This window comes from Anser anser (genome assembly GCF_964211835.1).
Source record: "Anser anser genome assembly, chromosome: 3".
Taxonomy (NCBI): domain Eukaryota; kingdom Metazoa; phylum Chordata; class Aves; order Anseriformes; family Anatidae; genus Anser; species Anser anser.
Genome location: NC_139722.1, coordinates 46,013,472 through 46,031,578, shown reverse-complemented (window position 1 = coordinate 46,031,578; position 18,107 = coordinate 46,013,472). Strand labels below are relative to the sequence as shown.

The 18,107-nt window shown below is 33.3% G+C and overlaps 1 protein-coding gene across 12 annotated transcripts in view; it reads right to left on the bottom strand.

The window, feature by feature from the left end:
- Positions 1-18,107, bottom strand: part of GRIK2 (glutamate ionotropic receptor kainate type subunit 2) — a 411,583-nt gene that overhangs the window by 241,601 nt on the left and 151,875 nt on the right. For 11 of the 12 annotated variants that reach the window (XR_014582476.1, XM_083831531.1, XM_083831527.1 and 8 more), the window contains 2 exons: positions 15,112-15,165; positions 12,230-12,403 (listed from right to left, as the gene is read on the bottom strand). Coding sequence is in view for 11 of the 12 variants with exons in the window: in XM_083831531.1 (XP_083687657.1) it covers positions 12,230-12,403; positions 15,112-15,165 (228 nt within the window). In the remaining variant the exon portion in view is untranslated. The remainder of the gene's footprint in view (positions 1-12,229; positions 12,404-15,111; positions 15,166-18,107) is intronic. The other variant, XM_083831532.1, reaches the window with a different exon arrangement.

Below are 18,107 nucleotides of genomic sequence, written 5' to 3'. Positions count from 1 at the left end.
GTGTTCAGATAATAAAGATTCCCTCCTGATAGTGATTTCCCTCCCACTGCTCTACTGATGAACTTTCTCCCTTGATCTTACTTGCAAATCAATAGAGGTCCCCAACATTCTGATTCTAACCAACAACATAAAAGAAATTTCATACAGATAATCTAAACATTTTGATTCCCAAGACTACTCTGGCCAATAGTAAAAGGAACATATGCTAATACCCAGAAGACAAAGAAAAGCAAATGGTGATATATGTAAAAATTTGAAAACCTGCTTGTAGTATTTACTTCTGGAGTCTTCTCCCTCATCTGATCTCATTTTCATAAATACATTTTTACTGAGACATCGTCCTTATCAGCCTCTTGATTCACAACTTTTTGAAATAATTTTAGTATTTTTTAATGATGCAGGAGCTAACAAACCTTATTTTTATGAATTTTATTACATCCAAGCCAAACTTCAGTACCTATACAGTTCATTATAGCATTTCACATTTTATAGTTTCATTTTATTCTTCTTTCATTTGTATATTTATTTGATGATCTAATCAAATTCAGAGTAACTGCAATAAAATTGGCAGCTACCTTGATTTTTAACCTAACAGCTGATTTCATTGAATGAACACAATTTATGTGGGTGCAGAAAAGAACATAAATTTCACCTTTTTTTGTCTCTCTCTCTCGAAGAGCTCTAGTCACTAAAACCACCACAACATCATTCAGTGTTCATACACCTCCCGCAGTGATCAGCTCCAGGGCATATGTTTTGGGCAGCAGCACAGGGGATCACAGCGTGCAGGGGTTCCCTGCATCTAGGTTCTGCATCAGGAGCCAGCAGCCCTCATGAGGGTGGCTGATGAGGCTTGGGCAGAGCCAGGAGCACCAACCCTGTACAAAGGCAGTCCCTTAGGAGCACAAGCATCAGTGTGCACGGCAGTTCATGCAGGAGGGCAGAAGGTGGGGCATTTTGTATTCTGGGAGCAGCAGAGGAAGGGGCCTTCTACTGTAACAAAGACGTCCACCTGCTGGTCTGAGGGTGAAACCCAGATGGAGGGGCCACAACCTCCCCGGGTTCTCTAACCTCCCTTAGATTCTCAGAAACTACAAAAATATATACATTACTGTATTTTCCTATTCAAACTATTGTTTCTGTGTAATTTTATGTACATCATATTGGTATATGTATCTACAGTAGACTTTTAAGTTTATAAATATCACCATGTATATCACCAAATTAATTCCCTGTGCCTCTATACTTGCCAATACTTCAGGAACTCAATCAACAGACCACAAAATAGTAAAAGCCAACACATTTCTGGGTTGTAAAAAGCAGTATTACACTGCCAACTAGAAAACTAGTACCACTGGTACTACAACCACTGGTCAAAAGGTATATATAGATTTGCCAGGTTTCCCCAAGGAGTCCAGGACAGTCCAGTCAGGATGTCTGTGGATATCTGGATATCACCTTCTGAATTAGTTTAACAACTTAATGAAATAATTTGCCAGAAATCCTCCAGCTGCTAACTTGATGTTCCCTGCTTTCAATTCTAGATACACACTACTATGATACTACCTGCATAAGAACACCCTACTTCTAACACACATGTTAACAGGAAGTATTAATCACACTGTCCAGAGCAGGACAATGGACTAGGACAAAAATTACAAGTATTGTAACAAAAATATTTTTTTTCAGTTTAAAGATCAATAAGTAAATGTTTCTTCTCAGCAAGAATATTCCTTCAGATACAGAGTTATTTTTATTTGGAATATAACTGCAAAATAATTCCAACTATGGAATTATGTCAGAATAATCGCCCTGTAGCATTTTAAGAAAACATAAGACTAAGAAATCCAAAACAGTCTAATATTATTTACTACTTAACATTAATTTTCCGGTTCTAATTTAAGATTAGAACAGTGTATGAATTTTGTTATATATAACATCTACACTCTGCATAATCACAATAATTGCAAGTATAAACAGTCTGTAAAGAACCCATGTGTCACATAAAACCTTTTGAGGGAGAGAAGAGGTTATCTTTTACATAAGTAATATTGTCCACAATCAAATCACTAGGTGTATACTATTTGCAAAGTAGAGATAAAAAGTAATAGTATTTTGTTTTTATAAATATTGAGAGAAATCTCATGCACAGAATATTCTTCTCAAAATAATACTTTTCCAATAGCATTTAACCACGAGGCTTGACTGAATGATTCTGTAGCATTAAGATGCATATATATATATATTTTATTAATATTTATTTCCAGGACATCACATAGCCCCTCATTTATTTGAAATAGTATACAGTCTTATCTCTGCTGCTTACGTACTACATATATTCTCAGGCCTTGGGAAATGGGAGTATGAAGGCTATAAAAAGTGTAGTATCTGAAATCTCCAATTTACACCATGATAGTTGCATTTAGCACAGTATTTTTTCACCTAGTTCCCATGCTGAGTGTAGCTTGGGGCTGCAGAGGCCTGAAGTGCACAAACAAAACATATAATATTGAAAGCATATTAATTTTGTCTCCAGCCTGATGCGAAGGTACTCACATGCAGATTCAGGTTGATGCTTGAATATTTCTACATGCTGTTTAATGGCTCTGTATGTGCACTTGTGGCCACTGTATTCCCACCAGTCTGTTTAAGAGGAAAGTATATTCACTGCCACAATTCTAGCTAGAAGCTTGATTAAGCTGCCTAAATACCGGCATATAGCACCATCTGAAATATTCAAGGATACCTGAGACACACACAAAAGGTGGGCAGACATGACTGTGGACTTATAGGGAGACCTATGCTCTTCTGGAAGGGCAGGTGGAAGCCAGGAAAAATATCCTGTAGCATCTGGAAAGGCACTAAAATTGAGTCCATGCTATTGTGGACAGGAAATAGAGTTACCCCAAGATTAATTTAAAACAGTAAACATTTATCTTATCTGAATGAAAGTCCCAGTGAAGACTACATGTACTACATGAACCCATCTAAAATTAGAAACTGTTTGTTGCAGCTTAAGGAAATAAGAAAAAATGGATTTATAGGAAGAAGTAATATATTCTATTAGGCAAATTAATATACATCTGAAAATAGGAAAACATTCACTCACATGCCCTTCTATGTTTTTCAGCAGACAGAATGGTATGCCCAGAAGCTTGCATATTTCTACCAGCTATGTCAGCCAGTCTAGTAATTAGAAAATATGAATCGTAACAGAAAAAGTAACACATTCTTGTTTTTCACAATGAATGGAGACAGTCAGAGCTTACCAAACTATGGCCAAATTAAAAGCCTGAATATCCAGAGACATATTTACAAATGATTTTCACTCTTTTTCACTCCACTATAACTTATATTATTTAATTCACCATCAAAAACAAACAAACAAACAAACAAACAAAACTCTTCAGTGTATTTGCATTACCATATCTAAGCTAAGCATGCATGTAGCAAACTAAAGGTTAGCCAAATTAAACAAACACACTGATTTCCATTGGGCCATGATTTTACCTACAACATATCTTTCAACCTCACTGTTGAGTTGAGTACATACCAGCCCTAACTAATAGGCAGTGCCACTGTGAAGCTGGGGGGCACACAGGGCTAAATTGCTGGTCCTTTCACTCCACAAATTGAATGACTTTTGTTGTGACATAACTCATGCCTCCACTGCCACCATTCCATATCCTACAACTGTAACCTAGTGATTTCTAGAGTTGTTCATTCCTGCAAGTAAGTCTGCTGACCACCAGCTTTGATTATACTGCTCCTAAAAACATCATTCTTTAACTATAACAGCAAAGAAACAGAATAAAAGTAATAGTGCAATTTGTTTCACCTTTTGTGAAAGGTTACAATAAATATAGTGCATAAATAAATGATTACACTGAATTTCAAAATGCTTCTCTTATGACAATTATCTTCTCGGAAAAAGGTGTTTATGGTATACTGGGTTACAGTCCCCTTTAAATTTCATACAGTGCAGATACTTGCACATTTCATGAGTAAATGCACTTAAGTTCCTACTTCAAAAAATACCCTATGCTCCAGCTAGTCTTACATACTACATATGAATTTTTGTAGGTTGCACAAGCTCTGCCATGTCCCTACTTGCTGTTATGCTAAGAGTTCCCTCTATTACTTCGTAAAGATGTAGCACGAGAGCTCTAACATACAAGCATTATATGTGTTACTATATTTATAAACTACACACATCCTCAAACCACATCTGGATGAATACTGTGGAATCAGCAAGAGGCTGCAACGGGGGTGGTTCAGGTTGAATACAGGTTCTTCACCCACTGAGAGGGTGGTCAGGCACTTAAACAGGCTCCCCAGTACAGTGGTCATGGCACTGAAGTGCCATGCTGGAGTTCAAGTGTTTGGACAACACTCTCAGATACATGGTCTGGTTTTGGGGCAGTTCTGTGCAGACCCAGGAGTTTGACTTGATGATCCTTGTGGTTTCCTTCTTACTTAGGATATTCTATGATTCTAAATCTTCCATATGAGAGAAGCTGCAATTTATTTCTGCTAAATGCTACATGACACTTGGGCATATCTTTCCTTCAAGGGCAGAATTGCAAGTTTCTGACAGATCTTGTCTCCTAAAATAGCAACAAAGACTACATGCAGGAGTCAAATATTTAATAATGCAATTAATTCTCAAAATAGCTGACATATTTCTAAAACATCTGACAGCACAAAATCTTGCATAGTCCCTAAACTCATGAATTTAACTGTGCCTAGGGGAGATTCTTAGCTTGTAATGCAGTAATAAGTAATTGTTTAGTGTTTTCTTTGAAGTATGCATTTGCTGCCACAGTGTTTTACTGAACACATCTCATCAGCAAATCCAGAAAATTCCTTTTGCTAAAGGGATAATTACAAAGCTGTCTACATAACAAGCTATCCTCTTTGAAGCTCTAAATCACAATCCAAGGCTGTCTTTCTGTAATGAGTATTTCTCTTTATTTTTATGGATTTTTTCACCCTCAGAAACTTAACAGCACCCTTTTCTCATCAAATCCTTCTGTCCAGTCACAGTGCCTGCTAGCAGTTACTGAAGTATTATTTAACTAGCTACCTCAAATATAACTGTTATTTCTCAGTTGTTAGGTAGAGATAAGAAATTGCAGTCTCATAAATATCCTCTTGCTGTTAACAGAATTAAACGACTAATTTCTAACAAGTTATTCAACAAATTGGAAGCCCTCTTTATCTTCCATAAAATAACTTCATCACTAAATTAAAAAGATCGCCATTTCAAATCACAAATATAAACATGTATGAAATAATTTATTATTCTAAAGAAATCAAAGCATACTCTAAGGAATTAGGAAGTAAAGCAGCTGCAAGTTCTGTTAATGCCTCTAGATGAACACCTAAACTTCATTAAAGCACTAATTCAACAAGTGAAAATATCATACTTGCAATGAACCTATTTTTAACCCCCGAGTAACCATAGAAGTCTATTTTCCAAAAGGAAAACAAAATTGAATTTTAATAGAACTTTCTTCTTCACAGTGCAGAATTTGTATCTAGTGTAATAATGCAGCTATTTAAATCGGTTTATACAGTCAATGAAAATCCTGACATTAAGGATGAATTGAGTCAAATAAAGTAAATTAAACTTCAGAAGAGTACTGAAGGAAAGCCCTTGATGGCATCATAAATATTTGCTTCATTTGGGAAGAAAGGAAAGCAGAGTATTTTGTAGAATACTACACAAATACTTAAGAAATTGAGGTTCAGAATAAAATTAGATTAAAAAATAAAAAGAACCAGATATACAAACTACTGCTATTACTAGCAGTGTACATTTCCAGTTTTGCATCTCCCTGACTTCTTGAGACAGTAACTAAAAGCTCTATTTTAATATCGTTTGGTTAAAATCTAATCTCTTCCTTTACTGCTGTAGTATTTTGCTCACCTAACTTCGATCAAAATGCATCAGAGACACATAGATTGTGTAAAATTTCCTTGTGTAAAATGTTTTTTGAGCTGGGTATTGAACCTGGGAAATATATTCTTGTCTTTCATAGCAGCAGAAGAGTGCCCTCCATATTATTCATGTCCAGTTCTCTGATATGAAAGCTACTTGTCGTTTTCATGAAAAACTTGAGTAAACTTTGGTTATATCAGGGCAAAAAAATGACCCGCTTTTCTTAATTTCAGTTTCAGATGGGTCCTAAGCCTTTCCTCACCTTATTAATTTCTTCCAATCTTCTCTAGAATGGAAAAAAAGTAAACTTTTCAACTGCATTAGCTGAATCAAATTAGTTTAACGTGGTTCATAAAGGTTTATCAAAAAGTAGGCCAAATAGCTCTCGCAGATTTCAGGCTCTTTCACCTGATTACAGTTGACCATTTAACATTGTCTTTACACAACAGGCATATTCATTACAGGATTTTTCAACCATATTAATTTAATGTAACTGAAAATACGCTATTGTTGTCCATCCACACTTAATGTCCTTCTGCCATTCTTTTATTTAACAATTCTTTGTCTTATCATTAAGTTCAATAATACTTCTCAGAATATTAAACTAATATTCCTGACCACAAAGCTGAAATGAACATTCTGATAAACTAGACTTCACAGGAGAATCATGGGATTTGGATGTTAAGAGGCCACTAGTGGAAGTTTTCTTACAATCAGAGGAAACGAACAAAGACTATGTGTACTGAATATATGAATGTATTGGGTGTGCAAATATGGAGAACTATTTAGGTGCAATTACCTATGCTTTTACAAATCCAACATTATTCACTCTTTCACTTCCATTTCAAAATTCTAAGGCAATTATCACTTGTGCATTTTTATTGTATCATGCAGAAGGACTGTCTGAGACAGCTCTTTGGTGGGAATGCACTGCATATACTTGTGACTGAGAAAAACACATATATGTATTTTCTGTAGTGATTACTGCATGTTTTTTCAATTATATATTTAAAGAAAACTTCCTTGGATCTACTCTCCTTATCCAAGAAAGACTTTTACAAACTTCAAATTTTTATTCATAAAAGCTTTTTTTTTTTTTCCTACTTGGATGAAAATCTTATACACAGAAATACACCATAAGTCCATTCTGGATATGCAAAAAAGCCCTCAGTATTTAATAGCATTCGAAATTTTTATTGCAACTGGTTTCCACATGCTGAGAAATACATTCCACATTGGAGTGGAATTAAGCTTGAAAAACACATTATGTCCAGAAAACAAAGAAAGAATTAAAAAAGAGAGAGAGAGAGAGAGAGAGAGAAAGGGAGAGAGAGAGAGAGAGAGCACATAGAACAAAACCATTCTCCCTTCTGGGAGGTAGCCTACAAAATGCATCTGACCAAAATTATTATTTTTCTGAGGAAACCCAGTATTGGCCTGGTCTATAGCATTCTTCAAGTACCACAGTGTTTTCCTGCACCTGCCATATACAGCTACTAAAGTGAACATTAAAGCATGGAATTAATAATCTGAATAGAAAAAAGCACACTCCTTCCTACATAAGATGAAAGCAGATAGCTAAATCGAATGATATGCAAAAGCAATTAGTATGGAACACTTTATGTTAATGAAGAAACTGAACTTGTTAGGTCATCTTAATTATGAATGCTAAGTTCTGACTTGAGGCATAGAACACTGTGAAAGATTAATAGTTGTACAGTAGAAGACTTCTGAACTGCTATCACTATACACGTTATACTTTGCTTGGTCTGAATGATGACTGTCATATATAAATGCAGGAGTGCATTTATGCTGTTCTATTCTGTTTTTTTTTTTTTCTTGTTTTGTTTTGTTTTCTTCTTTTTCAGTGTGTGCCACTTGGACAGACTTGACATTGAGTCGGGTATACCAAGGCAAAGTTTCTTGAAAATTGTGCAATATTTCTCTGTTTTACAGAACATCTTTTTATTAATACAGTACAGATGACAGCACTGTTAGAATTTACCAAAAATACTCCGTGATCTTTTTTTTTTTCCTGCAGGAAAATCTAATATTCAAATTTTTCTCCAAGCTAAATCAGAATGAACCCTTGCAAAACCAAAACTTTTTACAAACTAAAAGCTAGTTACATAAAGTAAGTATTTTTATTTCATTCAGATTTTTTTAGACTTACACTATAAATTCATTTTTCTAGAAGAAAAAAATAACTCTTTTATTCCAAGTCAAAGATTACCTCTGTTTCAGACTAGTTTCAGTCTCTCTACTTCTGAATCGCAATCTGCAGCGTTGAAATACTTTCAAGGCAAACCAACAGAAGCACAAGTTTACATACGTAAATCTGTCATCATACCTTTGCACACACCCACAAAAACACACTAAAAATCACCCATTTGTAAAGTCTGAGAGGACAAAGAGTAGGAGGTGTTCCTGCCCATGCCAGGGATTGGAACCAAATGATCCTTAAGGTCCCTTCCAACTCAAACCATTGATCATATGATTCTATGTTCATACAAAAAAATAATCAGAGCATTTTTAAATTCAAGACTGCTGAGATACTCAGAAAAAAAAATATTTACAGATTACAGAAAAAAATATAATCTTTTAACTGGCTTATTAAGCTAAACCACATGTGCACACGTCTGCTATAGGTATGATAGAGGTACAAATATAGCAACACATTTAGATTGTTATTGTTACATTATAAAGATAAGAAGCACTTTGATTTTCATTGGACCAATTAAGAAATATGAAAAAACCATCAAAAGCGTAAATGAAATCTATTAATATATTAGTAGTCATGATATGAAAGCCACTTCAAAAAAAGTAAATCACTGAACCTTCCTCAGGATTTTTATGTATCATACTAAAATCATCATATTCACACAGTTCTACTGTGTGAAAGTCACCAACTTAGACCCTACTAGAAATCATGCCTATTTGATTCTTATGAATAAATATACAAGCAAACCTTTTATCACAAGAAGCTTGTGTAAAGAAAATATGTATATACTCTGACACAACACATCCAAATTCATAGATACTGAAATACTTCCAGACTCTCCTGAGAGTCAGAAAGAACAAAGCTGGTTGTTCTGTAGTTACTCTCCTACATCACAGAACAGATTTACCTTAGAATTATTATTTATTAAATAATAGAATGTTTAAATATTTTATCATTCATTAAGCAGGTGAAATTTGTTTTTCCAAAGCCCACACAAAGGAAGTTCAGAAACCCAAAAACTAGAGTGAAATGTGCTGGAAAATTTGTTTGTTGTCACTAATCTTTTCAGGTATGCTAAAGCATCACCCTTCTCAGACCTCTCCTGAGCATCAGCCTGGAAACAAAGGAAAAACTGCCCTAAATGAAATCTATAAGCTCCATACTTGGAATTTTAACTTGGAATCTTATAAAGTGACAAGATGAAATTTTATACCCCCTTTTTATCATGTTGGTATACTACAGGTCAGATTATGAGGAAAATAACATCCTAATAAGAGATTTACATATGTCTATAGAAAACAGCTTTAAACCAGAAAAAAAAAATAAGACTGGGAACTCTATGAATTACAAGTAGCAAAATGTTAAAATAAATATAATTAAATATCAGAGTTAAATTGACAGTTCTAACTCTGGCATGATGGCTAAGTTGATTTGCATATAGTAGAGAAGTAGAAGAAGGACACAACACAAACACCAACTGAGCTTATAAACTTTGTGATCCAAAACTGCCTGGTTTTGCACCTCTGGAAACTAATCAGATTTGCCTGAGGTCTCTACTCAGAGATATACAAACCTCAGTTTTTCATTTGGCAAACTGGAGTTTCAGGTGTTTTAACATCTTGTTAAATGGCATCTAGCTAGTTGGCTCAAGCTAAATTAACCCATTAAGCAGGTTTTTGCTACCATTTTACTGAATAAGCTGTCATCAACCTATGAAAATAAAACAACTTTCCTATTTCAGCCCATATCATTTACATACAGTATTCCTCAGCAGCAATTAGAATCTGTGCAGCACCTTTAATTCCTCAGTGCATTTCTGACTTTAAATACAGTGCGATGTAAGTCAAATTTGACAAACCTAAGAACTATTGACAGTAAATCAATAAAATGACTTATTTTTTTCCACTGGGCACAGGAAGAACTTTGTGCAATGGTGTCATGACATAAATTTCTTTTATGTCTTCCAAAGACATTTATTTTAAAACTTACATCTTGTGTATGCCTTTTCTGTATCTAAGAGCTAGATTATAAAAGCTCTTTAAGCACCTAAAATTTATCAAGATTATTAGGCCTTTAAATAACCTTTAGATGCTATCTGCATATCTCAGGTATCTAAAACTCAGGCAATCAAACTGCATTTAGATGCTTCATCTCCATAAACAATCCCCATAAAATATTCACAGCATTCTGTGTGAATACTTGGTTCTTGCGGTTACTACAGAAACCACTTAAAAGTACAAAGAGGGCTCTTTAGGTTCCAGAAAAGAATCCTGTATGCTTTTCATGCACTTATTTATCGTCTTCTGTCTTGAGGGAAAGTAATGCTGTAACGTGTAGTCTTATGCAGTACACTAGCTATAATAAGCTTCTGCCTTACACCAGAATCTTTTCTGAGAATGGCACTTTCTTTAGAGCACCACAAGATGAAAAACATGTGACTGGCCCACAGAAATCTATGCCAATCTCTATCGCTGTGTGACTTCTTTGACCATGGCCCCATGTTCTGGTAATACAACTATTGCTTGCACTCAAACCATCCAAAGGTTTGAGGTCAATTACATCTTTGATCAAAGCATAAAATATACAACTCCAGTGAGTGAGATGAACTGCTAAAATTTTTATGTTGAAAAGGGTAAAAATCAAAGAATTAAAGAGTTAATGCAAAAAAGGAAACATGAAGCAATGACTTCAAAGTCATTGCTCTATAATGACTTTAGCTCAGTAATTGCTTATAATGACTATAGCTCGATAACACTGAGCTATAAAGCCCAAAGTGTAGCTCTATATGAGCTACATACATTCTTCAAACGTTTCTAAAATATTGGCATGTTCATTTGCTTATTTGAAATTATTTAGATAAATGAACAATTAAACTTTACAGATCCCATCATACAATACTTCAGAAGTACAACACAATGAAACTATTGCATAAATTAATTTTAAAAATGTTTCCAATTTTCATTTTCAGTACACCATTAATAACAATAAAAGAAAATATTTTTGTTTTAAAAGGATCATTTTCTAAAAACAAGACAAAAAGAAAATTAACTTTTAAAAACTCATATCAATTGTCATTTAGTAGCAATATCCATAAAATCTTTAAATGTTATCAACAGAAAAAAATGTTCACAAGATTACTTATGTTACGTGGCTCATCTAACATAATCTAAACAACTGCTATATAACTATGGTACCAATCTTCAAGGAACAGAACCTGATATTTTTTCAAATAAGAAATATTTGAATATGAAAACGCTTCTAAAAATCTAAAGTGCAGTAAAACTCTGTCAGCAAAGGTGTTACATATCACCCCTGGTCCAGACTAAGTGGAAAATTAGATAAATAAATTGCAATAACTTCCAATAAATTCGAAAATTAAATTGGTCCTAATGCAGGATATGTTTTCAAATAAATCCTTCCTTACCACTATAATATTAGATTTAATTTTAACTAATGAACAGAAAGTCACTTAAAACCCAGCAATGAAAGTTTATTTGCATGAAGGTGATTTTGGTTTTCAGGAACTAAAGGGAGACCAGAATAATGGCAATGGAAGGGGAAAAAAAATCATACTATTTATGTCAATGTGAAGAAACTGGAAAGGACAGCAAGATGGAATTCTTTACAATTTTCATAAAATAAATTTAAAAAAAAAAATTATGCAGAAGTGAAATAGTAAAAATTTCACTTACTAAAACATTAAGCATCATTATGAAAGAGATACCTAAATGAATAAAATAAGAAAATATAGAGAAGGAGACGTGATTTAGCTTGATTTTTGTTGGGATTTGACATGATGCCACACTATTTTCACCAAGAAGGGAAATACAGACTGGATTAATACATTTACAAAGCGGTATTATCATTTAGAAAAATACAGTATGTGTGATTTTTTTAGTAAAGCTAATATGCTATGTTTTCAGTCTACAGAATATTAAAACAAACACCCCAGCAACTGTCTGAATAAAGATTAAAGTAACATTTGGCCTCATGCCTCTAAACAATTTTAGTCACAGAAATGAAGTTTTTCCATTGACAGGAACAGTAAACAGTGATATTCATACCGTCATAAATCCATCCAGCAAACCTGAATCAGGTTTAGGAGGTGCTTGCAATCGCTCCATAGACCACTTTTCAATGATAGATGACACCTGGCTGTTTTCCGTGTTTAGAATTCTGAATCCTGTCATGTTAACACCACTATACCGATAGGGTTCCACATCCAAGGCAAAGAGGTCCTGAAAAAAAAAAAAATGAGCATCATGTAAATCTTTTAATATACTGCAATTCTTCTTTCAGTTTTTAGACCCATTTGCAGTACTGACATTTTCATGAACAACAGTGCTACGTATGCTAAGAAGTATGTTCTGTTTATTTGGGGGTCTGCACCTGTGAGCAGATCACTCAGCTGAGCAAATAACTCAGCTGACCCTATAGTGGGAGTAAGTGGGAATAAGCTGGCTGACAAAGAGAGAAAGCTTCAATTGCCTTAAAAAAAAAAAAAAAAAAAAGCTAGGGTAAGTTCAGTTGCAGAACTATGTCTCCTATTAGTCAGAAATGCTCCAGTAGGCATAAATTTTATTAATAATTGCTACAAATATTGTTACTAATCTTTTCTTATTTGGCTTACCAAAAGAGACTTTAAATGATAAAAATAAACAGAACAATCTCCTTGTATTTTCAGTCCGTATGAAACTTTAATATGTTGACCTTTAACCATTAAAATAGGAGTGGGGGATGGGGAGAATGTACATGGCCTTCACTTATTGCAGCTTTTGATTATTTTTTACACTTAACCAAAAGCATTCTTCACATTTATCAATCATACTTCCAAACGCAGTCATATCTTTGATTAGTAATTTCTCTCTACAAGCATAACCTTTGCCAATTGATGTAATTTTAATATATATATATGTATGTACACATATGTACATTTACCTCCCTTCAGCACACACAGAGGCAAACATAAATGAATAAAAAGAAGAAAATCAAATTTTAGATCAAGCAAGTAAACTCATGATTATTCCAGTCCTGAGAGAATCCTTAGAAACAATGTAGACAATAGGAAATTTGGGTAAAAGATCAAGTTTTGAATAGAAAAAAATAATAATAAAATAAAATAAAACTAAAATTTAATTTTGATTAACAAAACAGTCATGACAACTGTCTTAGCTAAACCGAAACAAATTTTCATTTGGTTTGCCTCTTATTTTTTGTTTCCTTTTAAATAAAATTTTGAAGTGATATAATGAGTTGACATAATCACAGACACTACTGTTCTGTAACATATTTTTAGTCTCATTGAACACAGACATTCTCAAAATCATTCAGACTTTGTTTTTAATTTCCTCTTTTTTTTTTCCTTGTTGGCAGTATAATGCAGTTTACATTTCGATGAAATGGTAGTGTTGGGTGTAATACTTGTCTGAATCCATTTATTTACTGACTAGAACTGAAGAAAATATAATATGTACTATGGAAAAACAGAATATAATTCATTATTCATTGTTGACACTGAGCCTCCCCAAAATCAACCAGTCACTAACCATTTTCAATTATAGCTAGTAATTATGATAATGTTTTCCATGACACCTAAGGTGCTACAGGTGCTAAAATGTTTTTAAGTTATACATTTATGAATAACCTAACTCATGTCCTCTTTCTAAAGAAACAAAATATTCTATTGTGAAGGAAAGACCAACAATAACTATAAGTATGTTACTTCTTTCCCTTTAAGAACTCTCTATTTTTGCTGTGAAAAAAAACTCAGAACCCCAGGTGTAATTATTTAATCCAAACACATTCATTTTTACAATGGAATATAATAAATGTACAAAACAATATTATATCCATATATTACAGAAACACACATGTTGGCGTATTAATGAGCTACTGCATTAGACCCTGAATCAATCATAGGAGAGTAAGCAGAAGACTGCTGTAAACACTGTGACTGGAAAATTTATTTGACAGGACTTTCAACATGTCAGGTAAGAAGCAATTAATATATCAAAACAACTAATTTCTGATGCAGGTTCCAAAGCTACATTGCAAAATCAAAATCTATCATGTCTGCACACATTAAATTATTCTTTGATAATTCCAAATGCATATAATCCCTGTCCCTTCTCAAAAACCTAATGTTCCAATAAGGAAATAAGTCTGATGGAAACCCTGTTTTATAAACATAGCTTTAAGAATAAAAAATAAATGCATGGTATGTATGGACAGCATACCACTCAAAGAAGCAATTTTCACCAACAGCAAAAGACAGAAAACCTAGGACTAATGAGGGAAGTTTGACTGCATGCAATCCTGAATCCACAGGTGATAGCACAATTTAACCTTCTAAAGTAAGAGAGAGACTTGCAAAGGGTATTTTGCCTTTACAGTTCTAATGAGCTTCACAAATTATTTTCCTTTCTATTCAACAAGCTATTTCCACATTAACGTTTTCCATAAACTTGTTTTGAGATTCTGAGATGAACTGCCCATCCTACCACAAAGGATATATTTTGTTAAGGACTTAAACATGTATATGATTTTAAACATGGGTCACTTCAAGCATGGCACATCTGTCTCATGCTTGAAATGACTTGTGTTTTAAGAACCGTAATGAACTGTAATCTAAATAGGCAAATCTGAGCATAAATGAAAACAGAGAAATGCACACAACTGTATTATGTACTTAATCCTATTTAAAAGTTTTAAACTGTACTACAGTCAATCGTTTTCTCAGGTCTGTCAGTTTTCTAGGCATGCTGTTGAACAATAATTAAACCATCCTGATGAGTTTTCATTGAAAGTAAGAAAACTCAACAGAGTTTTCGTCATGTACTTACACACCAATCCAGAGAGACCTTTTTTTTTTCACTTTTCAGGTAATATAATTAAGGAAAGTGACATCTTTGTTAGATGTCACCGTATGTTTTTATAAGCCACTTACCAGTGTGGTAAAGATATAGTGATAGTATTCTGTCATCATTCCCATAGCTAAAGCCTTAAAAAAATAAACAAAAGATTAATGTTTCTGAGGACACACAATCCATTTTTATCACACTTACATGGTAAATGAAAAGCTGCAGAAGAACACTACTGGGATCAGACTACAGGGTTGGAATTGTACTAAAATTAGGTCAAGCAAGTCATTTCCTAGCAGTTAGAGCAGATTACTGACTATTAAAGGAATTTATGAAGCAGATCTTCTGATAGAAAGATTATTAGACTGTTTAGTGTAGTAAATGTGAAAGAGGTTTATAGTTTTACATACTAATGGGTGCATTAAGTTGCCACACAAATTTTCGGTTGACAATATTTTCATCCATTATTGAACCCTCCCCTTAAAAAGAATAACCTAACAGGATATGTTTTCTCTATTTTGATGAACAATATTGTGCATTTAAAACAAGGACCCAAGCTTATGCTTTGGATGTACATTTTTCCAACCATGAAAGAAAATACTCCTGATTCAAAGTTTCACTAGCAGAATACATAGTAACTTCATCTGTCTTGCTAACTTTGCATTATCAAACAGTTACTGATCAACTGTGCATTTTAAAACTTCATACTTTTTGTTAACAGTATAAGAATAAATATTTGTAGATATGCTTTTAAAGTAATAAGCTAGGGATGTCTCATCACTATTTATTACAGACAGTTTCACCCGAAAAGCAGATACAGATTAACAATATCCTCTTACTCTGCTCAGAAGCAACAATAGTCTAGTATGATTTATGAAAGCATTTAAGTACCTATAGTAATTTTTACTTAATTTTAGCACTGTTTAAAAAAAAAAAAAAAAACAATAACAACAACAACAACAAAACCATACAAATAAGGAATATTCTCTTCCTTTCCAAGAATTACAAACAGAATTCTTTGCCAAGTTTCTACCAGTTACACCTCCTTAAATGCACTGATGGCAATAATTATACAATTGTCACAATAGCAGAATCTGTATACAAAAGAATTATTGGTTTTGAAGACAGTGAGAGCTTTTTTACTTGCAACATTGTCTGAGAAAATGACTAGTCTGTATGTTCTTTTCCAAATAAAAGTGAAAAGCTAAAACAAATTTGAAAAGGCAGCTGCAGATCAGGTTTTTTATCTTTGACAAGACTGGAAAAGTGTTGTTACAGTTTTTGCCAAAGGATGTCTTTACCTGTATATAGAACTGTAGTATAGTCTACCAACAGCAATTTAAATTCTGCTTAACACAGGAAAACCATTATCTCATGAGAAATATCACAACTTCATTAGAAACCGTATAACACCAAACACAGCTAGCTTTTAAAAAATAAATAAATAAATAAATAATAAATTGCTTTTAAATCAAGCTAAGATATCTTTTTCCCTATACCTAAAATGCTTGTAGCCATCTGTACCTTATCTGCTTATAAGGGGACTTTCATTCTCCAAACAATCTCTCCACAAGAATATTCGTGATTCTGCTATGTTCTGGTATAGTCTCTTTTCCAGGTTTTTTTTCTCTCACTTTCCTCACTTTTCAAAAGACATCAATCCTTTTTCCTCTTGAAAACATTGTCAATTCTCTGCCTTCGTTATTCCAGTGCTTCCACTATCTATTTAAATATTGTCTTCCATCCCTGTTTCCCTGGTGATGCAGTTACCACTGATATTTGTCTTGATTTAATTATGTGGTCTGAATGGTGGGAATTTCTTTTCCATTTCATAATGTATTTTTGACCAGAAAACAGTAATTGTCTTTTCACTGGCCTCTCAAAGTACTGTTTTTTCTATATTTCCAACCTGTTTTTATTCCAGCCAACTTCATTCTTAATCCTTCCAACCCCTCCCAAAATGAAATTCCTTCTCATGTCTCCCCAAGTTCATATCTCCATTTCTCCCCCCAAAAAAATGATTAATTCTTGGTTTGCAAATGAATCTTTATATAAAGACTTTTTTTTTATATTAACATTTTTAGTAAACACCTGTACACAGTGCTTTTGGAATTATATCTCTAAATAACAAATTATCTTAACATACTTTTTGTCAATTTTGATAGCAGGAGCTCATACTCAGCTGCAGAATTACCAATTTTAGACATACTTAAAACATTGCAATATTGGTGCTGGATGGAAAATTTCAAGATTACAGACATTGTAAAAAGATCTAAACACTCATGAAAGAATTGTTCATTTAACTTCTTTCTATAACCTTTAGGATGAGCAGAGAGGCTTGATAAAACAGCTTATAATTTGATTTAAAGAAATTGAATGCCCATTGTTGAGTCTTGGGACATGATTAATTACAGAATGCTTTTTATTTTCTTCCTCATTCCTATAATATTTTTATTTTCTTCTCCTATTTTTTTCACAATGTTTTATATTTTGAAAGAAAAATTTCGTTTCACCTGAAATATACTAGGTGCAGTATAAGTACATTGATGGAGTTATTTTTAGTACTGCAGCTTTATACTGCCTTTAATACATATTTTCCATCTGCATTTTTAAGATGTTAAAATAATTAAATATACATTTAATGATTTGGACTAAACAATTGAATTAATTAGGCTGGTTTACGTTAAGTGAAGAGCAAAAACCACTAGCAGATATTCAAGTGACTAAGAATTAATAAGAGTATTTTAATCAATGCACAATAAAGTAACAAATGATAGTATGCATGTATGTTTACTATCATGTTTAATTGCACCCAAAACAGTACCCCGAAGTACCTTTAAATGAGAGACTTTTTTTTTTTTTTTCAAATCTTAGAGGTTGTATTTACTTGGTTTTTCAAACTAAATCATTCAGTATGATAGCAAACAGAATATAAATATGAATTAAAGTCACTAAAAGCTGTGCATTAGAAATGTACTATATTGTTTTGTTTTAGGTATTTTTCCTATCATTATTGCAAGTTATAGCTCAATAAAAAAAAAAAAAAGGAAAGAAAAACAGCATCTGAGGAATTCTCAGTCTT